General features: G+C 65.9%; 1 protein-coding gene across 1 annotated transcript in view; it reads right to left on the bottom strand.

Annotated features, from left to right (window-relative positions):
* Positions 1–813: 813 nt before the first annotated feature.
* The window catches only part of CSMD1 (CUB and Sushi multiple domains 1), a 629,723-nt gene continuing 618,943 nt past the window's right edge, over positions 814–11,593 (bottom strand). Inside the window, exons 62-70 of the mRNA XM_054701136.1 lie at positions 11,136–11,209; positions 10,668–10,779; positions 9,496–9,675; positions 8,427–8,471; positions 6,271–6,432; positions 4,921–5,033; positions 4,343–4,430; positions 1,742–1,874; positions 814–993 (exon numbers count right to left, since the gene is read on the bottom strand). Of these exons, the coding sequence (XP_054557111.1) occupies positions 834–993; positions 1,742–1,874; positions 4,343–4,430; positions 4,921–5,033; positions 6,271–6,432; positions 8,427–8,471; positions 9,496–9,675; positions 10,668–10,779; positions 11,136–11,209 (1,067 nt within the window). The 3' untranslated portion in view covers positions 814–833. The remainder of the gene's footprint in view (positions 994–1,741; positions 1,875–4,342; positions 4,431–4,920; positions 5,034–6,270; positions 6,433–8,426; positions 8,472–9,495; positions 9,676–10,667; positions 10,780–11,135; positions 11,210–11,593) is intronic.

The raw sequence follows: 11,593 nt of genomic DNA, 5'->3' as shown, positions 1-11,593 counted from the left end.
GCCCCCCGCGCTCGGCCGCGGAGCCTGGTGATGCCGCAGCAGCAGCAGCTCCGCTCCCACCCGCGGCGTGGCGGGCACGGGAGACCCGCCTGGCGCGGCCCTCGGGCAGGGCGGGCGCTTCTGCCGCCACAGACTCGCGGGTCTGGATCGGCCGCTTCCCGCGCTCGGGCCGGGGGTGGCGGGTCAGCGGCCAGCGCCCGCCCAGGCCCCCGCAATAAATTACGATTCACACCTCACACGCGACGCCGGCAGCCCGCTCGCGGGAGCGACGACAAGGACGGGACGCGGGGACACGTGGAAATAAAAAGGCCTCTTTGTTCTCGGTGGACGAGCCGATGGAGGGACACGCGATGGGCTAAGAGAAGCGACCGTCCAGCAGCTCCACCTCGCGCTGCGCCCAGCCGCGGCCCGTGCTGCCCGGGGCGGCCGCTGCGCGCCGGACGCGTATGTACAATGGCGAGTGTGTATAAACCCTGTGGAAACAGTTTATTTTTATCAGAATCTGACTCAGTCGTTCAGAACACGCTAGTGCAAAAGATTGTGCATCGAAAACTCCGCAACAGAGCAGCTGACGGGCAGGCACCCGCGGGCGGGCGCTGAGGTGAGCGGCCCCTTGAAGCCGCAGGTCCCGGGCATCTGGGTCTCGGGGCCTCCCCGGGGCCTCTCCCGAGTCCTCGCGTCCCGGGGGTGAGCACGGAGGGACGCGGCTGCCGGCGGGCCCGGGGCCGGGCGCTGGCGCAGGGCGGCCTCCCGGGGTCCGGCGGGCACGGCCGGGCGGGCGGGCGCGGCGCGGGCGGCACCAGAGGCCTGGCGGCGAGGTATGGCTGTGGCGGCTACACCACGGTGCACACGGTGTTGAGCGTCGTGTCGAAGCGCACCGCCTTGGCCTCCGTGGGCTTCAGCGCCGTGTCGTACATGGGGTTCTCGAAGGACGCCTGCCCGTTGCTGCTCTCGTGGCCCGCGTAGCCGTTGTACTGGACCTTGGGCCTGGTCCTGCAAGGAAAGCGCAGCTCTGCCTCCGCCCGCAGGGCCCGCAGGCGCGGCGCCGTCGGCCCCACCCGCCCGCCCGCCCGCCCGGAGCAGGACCGACTCCCCGGCGGGTGACAGCCACGCTCCTGGGGGCTGGCGGAGACCCCGCACACCAGCGCTTTGTCAGAAGCAGAGTGAGGTGGAGACGCCCGCGAGGTGTGAACCCGGGCGTGCCCCCGCAGGACCTGCCTTGGGGGACACCTTTTAAAAAATTATCCCGAGGAGGCTAGGGCGGAGGGCGGCAGGCCCGGCCATTGCTGACCCCGCAGGTCGCACCTCGTCTGCATAGAGACGAGCTACAGAAGGACTTTCCGGCTCCTCCGGAAAGATTCTTGCTTTTTGGGGTGCTCGCTCGAAGGAAAGGGTCTATTTTAGTGAGATTGCTTTTCTCCAAGTTTGACAGCCCCCAGCGACCCGGGACGTGCGATCTCAGCGCTGGGAGCCGAGCCCGGGAGGACGCGAGGGCCGGCGTGGCTGGCCACACGGCCGGCCGGTCTGCACCCTTTCCCGGCCGAGAGCCGCTGGGCCCCTGCCCTCGCCCCTCGCCCGCCTCAGTCCCGTGGGGGTGGAGCCGCCTCCCCTTCACCCTCACGCGTCCTCCCCAGCTCGCTGCGCAGGGGCCCGTCACCTACACGGGCAGGGACCTGACGCTCCTGAGCCTGTCCCGGCCAGGGGGCCGGGCAGTGGGCGTGAGGGTCGGCCCGCCGCGCACCTGTGTTTGTAGAGGTAAAACGCAAACCCAGACAGGATGAGCGCGAAGAACGGGACCAAGATGGCCGCCGCCACGGAGCCGCTGCTGGTGCCCCCGCGGTGGCTGGGGGGGCCCTGGTCAGGGTCCGGCGGATCTGCAAGACACAGAGCAAATGTGGCTGCGGGCACTGCAGCTGCGTCACACCCGAGGCCCACGCCCGGGCGCACTGAAGGCGCAGGCGTCCTGTCCTGCGGGGACGAATGGCTCCTATCTCCACCGCCTCACAGCCACCCCAGGGACCGAGGGCCCAGGACCGTCCTTCGCACGCCCACAGCGGGAGGACGCTGGCTGGAGGCGGACAGGCGGCAGGGGTGCTGCCCCCATGCAGGCGGCGGCACTTGCACGGGAGAAGGGAAGGCCCGGATGCTGCTGTTCCTCCTGCCCTGAGCGCTGGTGCGGACCCCGGAGTCCAGCTCCCTGCGTCAGCGCACTGTGTCCTGCAGGTGTGAACACCCGGTACCAGCCTCTTATTTCAGGAAGAGTCCAAAACCCGCAGCCGAGTGTAGAAATCCCCAGAGCCCCAGGGCAGAGACAGGCGGGCGCCCAGAGTGAGTTTCCGTCAGGCACAGGGTGGTAGCAAGCGGCTTCTGTCCTTGCGGAGGGAAGGCGGACTCTGAGCACCTGACCCAGGACGTGCAGACGTCACCGCAACACCCACGGCTCCGGGTCACCCACACAGCCCGGCCTGGCTCTGGGTGCAAGGGGCTGACTGTGCTGCAGGAGCACGGGGCGCGCCCCGGTGGGCGGCCCTCCGGTGTGGGTTGTTCTGGTGCACACGTGAGACTTGCTTTGTTCTGATGTGACGTTACCGCGATAAAAAGCAATAAAAACTAAGAGGAAAGTCAAAACAGCGGATGCTTATTAAGCTACTGTTGCTAAACAAGGGGCTTCGTTCCACAGCCGTTCACTTGCAGAACCGGTTTTGGGGTCCATCTGGCCTCCTGCGGAGTCCTGCGGAGGGCGCAGCGCAGCGGGCCGGGCGGAGCTGCACCGCAGGGTGGGCGGGGAAAGCGAAGTCTTGTTTCAAACACGTTTTTATGGCTCATAAATGCAAAGCAACAATCAAATAGCAAAAAGATGTAAATAAAAATGTCGCATTTTCACATAAAAACTTAAAAATGACGCTGCTTGTCACGTTCGAGAGGCGAGGCCGCGCGCTCTGCGCCAACCCGGTACCGCCGCGCGGCTGCAGCCTGCACCCGCCAACCCGCGGCCGTGCGGCCGACACACGTGCTCCCGCCGCGGAGCGGCTGCTTGCGGGTCGGTGTCGTGGTGACACGCTCGCCACTGCTGGGGAGCGAAGGGCCCGTCACAGGGCACGTCATCTCCCTAGATGCTAAGAAAAAACCGGGTGATGCAAGACCAGCAGCAAGACGGAGGCGCAGCTCGGTCCAGGCGCCCCAGCCGAGCCCAGGGCCTGTGTGGGCTGGGGCGGGACGAACCTCAGGCCGGGCTTCCGGCGAGGGAAGGCGCCCCGTGTCGCTCCTGCCTCCAAACGGCGGAACCCACCGCAGCACGACCGCCACGAGGCTGCGTCGGAACGGAGAGCCCTTTCATCTGAGATTCTGCGTCTGGACCAAGTCTGCGTGGTGATGACGCGGGGCGGCTCCACCGCCTGGGCCCCGGTTGGATGAACGAGCTTCTCGGCCAGCGTGGCGGCGAACGGCACACGCCTCCCCCGGGCAGCGCTGCTCGGGTGAGCAGACACGCGTGTTCCTCCTTCGGGCTCGCAGCCCAGCAGTCTGCGGGGAGCGGGCGTCCGTCCTCCTGGGAGCTGGCGCGCGTCCAGTGCTGGGGTGTCAAGGGCTGGCGGGGCGTGGGCAGGAGCGGGCCCAGCTGTGTCTCCACCTTCTCTGCCCGCTCAGGGGAGGTGCGGCCGCGGGGCCTGTGCGCCGTGCAGGTGACACTGGATCCGGGGACGTGACTCTCAGGAGGGAAAGCCCAGCGGCCGGCAGAGGCGAGGCGGCGGCTCCGCAGCCGAGTCCGGGGCCTGCCCCCAGCTGCACGGGCATTCCCTGCCGTGAATGCAGCACAGGCCGACGCCATGACCGGGCACCCCGGGAGCCTGCACACAGTGGCTTCGACTGTTAAGAGCCTCTGCTGTGGACACGGCTGGACGGGCAGGGCAACCCGAACTGGCCGCTGAGCTCTCTTGCTGCGGTGCTGGGCGAGGAGACCGTCCAACTCCTTGACTCAATGTCCGGCAGAGCTGAGCCCCCGAGAGCCTGCTGCTGTCTGCTCAGAGCTGACCCCGCGCCCGCACCCAGACCGGACGGCTCCGTGGCCGCGTTGGCCTCTGTCAGCTCCCTGCCCCGCCTGTCATTCCCGAGGGCACCGCTGGCCTCTGCAGCCGAGCCTGTCTGTGCCCTGTTCACAGCAGCCTGCAGCGGGCAGGACTTGCATGCGGCACGGGCACGGCAGGCTCCCCACTCCCACCGACCGCCCGGCGAGTCCAGGAGGTGCCTCCCATCGGCCACCTGCGCCCCCCACCCCCCGCCCCTGCCTGTCTCTGCACGCACCGGAGGCCGGGCGGGCACTGAAGAGTGAGATAAGGCTGTTTACCTTGCCGTTCAAGCCTGAACGCCCCGAAGCCCTTCCCGTGCACATCTCCTTGGAAAGTAAATCCTCCTCTTTCAAGGCCTGAAGACACCTGCCAGGCAGGAGGAGGGAGAGCAGGTGCGTGAGAGGGAGCGACAGTCCCTTCTCCAGGGGAGACATGCCTGTTTCTCACGCCCACACGGCACCGGCAGACACTGGGATGTGAACCTCAGCTGACACCGACCCACTGTGCTCCGCGCTGACCTCAGGACAGGCCGCACCTCTCAGGACGTGCCGGGAGGTGCCAGCATCTACACACGACATCCGCCCTGCACTTCCCTCCGTTACATGCAAGCGGATGTTTGTAAATAGAACGCAGGACTCAAGCGGTGTCCAGCCCACGTTGCAGGCCCTCCCTGGAGCCACGAGTGTCCCAGGAGAGCTCTGTCCCCTGGCCAGCCACGCCCGGCCTGACCCCTGCAGTCTAAGGGGTGGCGGCACAGACCGGCCCTGAGTCTAGGCGGCTGCAGGTGGCCCTGGGCGCAGGGCATTTGCTCACCTCAGAGGCTCAGCTCCTCCCCAACCCCCCACCAAACACTCACGTAGCCGTCCAGCGCCCAGCCGCCGTCTTCAGACTCGCCCAGAAGAATGTCCGCCGGGCCTTTGGCTTGAAGAGCTTTCAGGAGTAAATGGGCCTCCTCCTTCTTGTAAATGCCTGTGGGGGGTCAGAGGGCGCAGGGCAGGAGGGAGCGTGGGGCCTAACTGTGGACGCCGGGCCCACCCTCCCCAGAGTCTCGCACACATGAGGGTGTCGGGTAACAAACTGTTATTTGATTTTTAAACATCAGCTCCAGCACTTCTTCCTTAAAATCCTTTCAAAAATCCAATCTTTAAAATCCAATCATTTTAAATAAAATCTTTTGAAAGCCTGTGCTGTCTGGATCGGGAAGGAGCCACTGCGGTAAACCCAACACCTCCACCCACAGAAGGACTCCGAGTAGCAGAGTCAGTCCTTAAGCCCCAGCAGCACTCACACCGCCCACGTGGCGAGAGGGGCATGTGCAGCTGCCTGGGGGGGAGGGGCTCGGTGTCGCTGGTGCAGAGAAGACGATCGGGGCCGCCTCGGGGCCTGGCCCAGCAGGCAGAAGCAGCTTCCGGCCTGTTTCTGTGCCAGAAACGCCTCGTTACGTCAGATGCAGCCTCTGAAGGCCTCACGTCTGCCTCGGATGCTGCAGGTGCTGGCCGGAGCCGCCCTCTGTGGGTCCCGTGTGGGAGCAGAGCCCCTGCCGCCCAGCCCCTGCCGCGTTTTCCCCAGAGAAGTTGGGGGCCACAGAAGTACCCCCCGTGACCAGAGTGGGCGCCATTTGCCATTTGAACCCTCCCCTGGTCCAGAACCAGGACTCTGGGAGAGTCTCAACCTGAGGAGCTAGTTCACAGCTGGGGGAGAGACCCTGAGCGGCCTCGGCGTCCGGAGCTGTGGTGAGGGCGAGTGTCTGGCGGCGGAGAGGCTCCGCGTGTCTGAGCCCCACAGGAGGCCCGGCCGCTCCCCACCCTGCTGTCCCTTCCCTCCTTCATCAGTGAGTGTTTCACTAAGAGCGCCGACATCACGGGGCTGACGTGGGGACGGGCGCGGGGCCCGGGGTGCAGGGGATACCCAGGGCTGCTGTCTGCTACCCGGGAGATGAGCGCTCCGAGGGGCGCCCGGGCACGGCGGCCTCAGGGCAGCAGCTCAGGACACACATGTGCAGTGAACCCTCGTCCTCGAGCTGATGCGCTGGGGCGCCGCCATGAGCCAGGAGCCTCTGCTCTGAACTACTTTCTTGATCTTTAAATGAGAAAACAACACTGCGGCCGTGAGGGCGTGTGGCGAGGCGCAGGTGTGCAGCCTGGCGGTGCCGGGAGCACTAACGCCGGGGCTCCTCTGGGACGGGCCGCGTCCGCTCCCCACCTACCTGTCAGCTTCAGCTCCACCTGAGAGGCCTCCAGGAAGGTGGCGTTGAGCTTACTGCTGCTGGCGTCCAGCCAGTCCACAGTCAGGGTCCCAGGCTGCCTTTTCCCTAAATGCTCGTAGTGCCCCTTCCACACCGAGCCCACGAAGAACACGTCCGAAGGAACTGCGGGAGACAGGTGAGCGTCAGCTCAGGAAGGGGGCGCAGGGTGCTGGAAGCACAGGGCGTAACCCAGCAGTGGGGGTCACACCCGAGGGCAGCAGAGGCGCGGCCCGCAGCCCCCAGAGGGTGAGGAGGCCCGCGGTGCACTCGCGCCTGTTCCTTGTCGGGAGGGACGTCTGAGACTCCAGAGCTCGTTGGGGCAGGAGGACCCGGGCCCCGGCGCAGTTCATCTTCATGTGCTCAGTGGAAGCACCTCCCCGCGGTCCCGGCAGGAGAAGGGCGGCGAGCCGCCCACCGCTGCGGACACGCACTGGGCAGGGCTGGCCGCGCCACGGGGAGGGTCCTCCCTCCCTCGGCCCGGCCCTCTGCGCGCTCTGGTCTTCCCGGACAGCATCCCGCAGCACCGGGCAGACGTGGGCCTCGGAACCACGAGTAGCGTGTCAGACCAAGTGCATGAGACTCAGAAATAGGAGACAGAGTCTTCAAAAAAATTCAGCGTCTCTAGGACTAGAAGATACAGAGGTGCTGGAGTCTCCTGTTGCCTCTGGCTGTGAAAAGCAAGCTAACGTCTCCCGTTTCTGCAACTTCCCTTGTGTTCACCAAAACAGCGATGGCAACTTATAAAACAAAGTTAACGGGACTCTGCGCCGGGGTTCTTAAGCCCAAGACCACGGTCGGCAGGGGTTGCGGCTGCTGCGACAGTTCTGTGGCTTCTGCTCGGAACTGCCACGCTGGCCTCCGCCGGGCCTCAGCAGGTGCACTTGCAGCAGGAAGTGTCGTGCTCCCGTCTCCCGCAGACGCGTCCAGCCCGGCAGTGTCTGGCAACAGGAGTCACGCGCAGAGGGCCGGCCCGTGGCCCTGACGCGCCCAGCCTCCTAGCGGCAGTCAGCGAAGGAGTCACCAGCAGAGAGGCCAGAGGCCCCGCACGACCTCGCCGCTGCAGGCGCTGCCCGGCCGGTGTCCAGCAGCCGCAGCAGAGGTGGCTCTCCGGGCAAGTCCACGGCGGCTTTATTTCCTTTGCGGAGCTCACGGGCTTTCCCGGGGCACCAGGATGGCCCACGTCTGCTCAGCTGCTGCTCTCTGGGCACCCGCCGGCCAGCGCGGGTGAGTGTGGGCTTTAGGGCGGGGCGCCGTCTGGCCATAGCCCTGCTGGCTGTGTGCAGGGAACTGCAGCCCTGGCGCAGGGGGACTGCGTGGTGAGCACCCCTGGAGGGCCTGGGCGAGCTGGAGATGCGGCGGGCACTCAGCACCGCGAGTGGAAGTCACCAGAGCAAGCAGGCACCCCACAGCAGGGCCGGGTGCGCGGGTCCCCAGGGAGGGCTGGCGGGTTCCTGCCTTGGTCTGCAAGTAACACCTAGAACCATCTGGAAGGACTTTTGCAAACAGCCGTGGTCATGCTCATGGCGTCAGCCGACAGCAGGCCTGTGTGGGGTCCCGGGCCAGTCCAGGACAGCGCAGGCCCTGGCTGAGGCCCGGGAGGCCCTCACAGCCCCCAAGGTAGCTGACTGTTAAAGGAAATCGGGGTGGGCGTGGCTGTGACGCCGGGCGCCGCACCCCTCGCCTTTCCCGGGGCAAGGACCGTGCAGCCGCGCCAGGCGCCTGGGGGATGGACACCGGGACCAGGCAGCCCCGCCACCGCCACAGCCAGAGCAGACCAGACCACATGCGACAGAAGCGGGACGACACTGGAGGCAGAGGACGCGCGAGCCCTGGAGGCGCTGGGAGCCTGGCACACGTGCTGCTGAGACGGCGGCCTGGCCGGCCGCGCCCTCTCTCTAAGGCCCCTGCTGCAGTGGCGCCGGCTGCCCGGCCCTCTGCTGGACACCGTCGCCCTCAGAGGAGTGTGGGCACCCAGGCCCCGGGACTGCCGAGAGCCCACACAGGCCAGGAGGTGGGCTTGGGCAGCAGCGCCAGCGTAAGGCTCGAGTCGCTGCACAGTGTATGGTGGGGAACAGTCGCTCGGGCGGCTTAGATCTGAAACTGTTCTGGATACGAACCTGGAGCTTTAGTAACTGTGTCATTAACTTCTCTCTCTCCTTTACCTACAAGTAAAAAGACAAATTATCATTTTCAAAAGCATTTATTTTTGAGTAAGTTTGAAAAACTGTAAAATTGAAGCCACTTTCTTTTCTCTAGATTTCTCGAATGGACGGAGTAGGAGCCGCCTGCCCGGCACGCTGCCCCGAGGCCACGGCGCCCCTCGGGTGTGCTACAACAGAAAGCCTGGCAAAGGCGGGGCGGGTTCCTGCCCGCCGCCAGCAGGGCCAACTGCAGGGCCGTCCGAGACAAGCTGCCCAGCACCGCCTGCCGGCCACGCCCCACCGGGACTCACGGAGTGCACGCGCAGGCGGAGCACTTGAGACCGTGTCCCGCAGAGCGGCTTCCCGCACCGAGGCAGGATGACCCCGGGAGGGGTAGTTTGCACGGATCTCTACCGCGCCACGCTATCACTTGTTAGGGCTCCTGCCTTTCTCCTCGAGAGCGCGCGTCTGAGCTCTCCAGCTCGAGGGCACTGAGGCTGCCGTCTCCCCAGGGGCAGCTTCAACCCCACTCCGCCGGAGCCGTGGGCGTGTGTCCTGCATCTGCCTTCTGCGGGGAGCGAGGCCCATCCCTCACCGAGTGACCACAGCGCCACTGCTCTTGGAAACAGAAACTGACAGTGATCACGGCGCCGTTCCTGTTAGATGCTTTTACAGCTTTACAAAGTAAAAGCGACACAAAGAGGTGGCCGAGGACAACGTGAGGTTAACGTCCGTCCTCATCTGCCTGTTTTCACGTGAACACGCTTTCCCAAAACACTGCCGTTTACCTTCCTCTTGGCCCGTAGTGCTTTTCTTCAACCAAATAGCTTTCCATTTTGGTTTAAGACGTGCAGATGACAGCACTGTCACTTAGCCTGTGCCTCCAGTGTAGGACACACACGCATGTGGGCTCACACATGCACATGGGCACACATGCATGCACACGGGCACACGCACATGCACACAGGTGCACACACATGCACACGAAGCTCGGGCTGGGTGGGTGCTGGCGAGGCCGCCGCCTCCCTCCACGGCAGGGACTTACTTTTGCACACGGGCGACTTCCCGGTCCACCGCATGTCTGCTCTGCATGTCCGGTGCTCCGACCCTCCCGCCAGGAGGAAGCCCGGGTGGCAGGAGTAGACCAGCGTGTAGCCGAAGGCCGGCAGGTCGATGGCCCGCACGTCGGCGTGGGCTGGTGTCTCTGGCTGCCGGCAGGCGTGCGCTGCAAGGGCGCCCCCATCAGGACAGGCTCACGAGCAGGGGCCAGCCCGGCCCCACGCATGCCCGCAAACCACCCCCTCTCCAGGCCCCGCCTGGGCTCTCCTGGCGTGCGCCTAGCCTGACGCATCACGAAGAGACGCGTGAGGAGTCTCCCTTGGGCAGCGCACGGTGGCCGGAGCACAGCGCCACGCCCCGCACAGGCGCACCCAACCCATCTGCCCACCCGCACAGCGGGCCCGGTCGTGAGAGCTCAGGCTCCCGCAAATCCGCCCCAGAGCGGAGGCCGGCTGCTCCCGACCGCACGGCAGATGCACTGCCACCCCTTCTTTGTGTGGTGTGTGCAGAGGGAACGCGTGCATGTGTGTGTGTGCACAGACACCACACACGTCGCACGAGTATGGACTCAGGAAGAGAGCCGTGCACTGCACACAGTGGCCACACATGGCAACAGACACACACACACATTCACACTCATACACATTCATACACGCTCACACCCAAGGCAACAGTCACACCCGCACACACTCATGCTCACACCCATACACACTCACACCCATGGCAGCGCAGCGCACGCCAGTCTCCGTCTCCACCAGCCTCCTCCGCGCTTCCGCAGCGACACCCGCTCACCTGCGGACGAAGCCGCCGAGGGCCCCGTCCCCCCTCATGACAAGGCACGAAACCAAACTGGTTTCGTAAGAGACTGCGTGACGGGCCGCCTCGCGCTGGCTTCAGAAACGGCAGTCCACCCGGGCTCTGCGCCCAGCCCAGGCCGCCGGCCCCAGGGCCCCGAGCTCAGCACAGCGGCCCCTTCGCGCAGCCTCTATGGGGGCACTTCTCGAGCTTGCGGGGGTCCCCCAGGGCCTCCGCACGGCCGCCCAGTCCCACCCTGCCCGTCTCTGGCTCCGCAGGCCCGGCAGGAGCTGTCACGGGGTAGCTGGTTGCTCCCAGCCTGCGGGGCGCAGCGCCCCCGGCCCCCCACGGAGTGGCACTCACGGATGCACTCGGTCTGGGTCCCGCTCCACGTCAGGTTCGCGAGGCAGGTGCGCGTGGTGGAGCCCTGCACGTGGTACCCTTTCCTGCACCGGAAGAACACGGCGCTGCCCACCTGGAGAGGAGAGTCTGCGTCGGGCCAGGCCAGGGCAGGTGCGCACCGGGCTCTTCCCCTGCCAGCGCGCTGCGGAGCACAGTCCTCCCGCCACGCAGCGCGCCGGCCGGGCTGGCCCGGCCACTTTGGGCTGAGCCTGCGCTGGCCAGAAGGGTGTGGGTGCCCCGTGCGGCCGCCGGGGACACACGCTCGCGCACCCCGACTGACAGGCCGCCGGGGACATGCTTGCGCACCCTATGACGGGCCACGTCCGGGCAGAAGCCCTCTCCCAGGGATGCGTTTGGGCAAATGTGTTGGATAAGCACACATGGTGCTGCCTCACACACAGGGACCCAGTGGGGGGGGTAGGGGGGCACCTCGTATCCTCGAGAGCTGTTCTGGGTTCCGAAGTGCGGGGTGCCAGGGTCGGGGCAGCTGTTATGAGCCGGATCTGAAATTCACAATCAAAAGGACAGCGGCAGCTACCGTTACAGGAATCCAAACATTTCTACAGACAGGCCTTACAAAGCCGAGGAACTTGTGATTCTGACAAAAGTGTGAGACGTTCTGTGTGGGAGTGGATGTAGTTGGGCGCTGCCTGGCGGCCCGCGGCTCCCTTAGACTCGCCCGCACCCCCGGGCGGAGCGGCTGCTGGCGCCCCTTGCTCGCACTCCCCGTGGACACGCCGAGCGGGGGTTTAACAACACCCTGTCGCCAGCACTGTCAATTACGACTCTTGGTTTTTAAGAATTGGGTTTATGGCACCTCTGAGGGTCACGCCACGCGCCGGCGCCGCCATCCGTTTCCTCGAGGGCGCCGAGTGAGTGGTGAGAGC

This window comes from Talpa occidentalis, unplaced genomic scaffold (assembly GCF_014898055.3).
Source record: "Talpa occidentalis isolate TD23 unplaced genomic scaffold, MPIMG_talOcc4v2.1 talOcc4.4, whole genome shotgun sequence".
In the NCBI taxonomy this organism is placed as follows: domain Eukaryota; kingdom Metazoa; phylum Chordata; class Mammalia; order Eulipotyphla; family Talpidae; genus Talpa; species Talpa occidentalis.
Note: the sequence above shows the minus strand (reverse complement) of the source record. Positions and strands in the feature narration are given on the sequence as shown.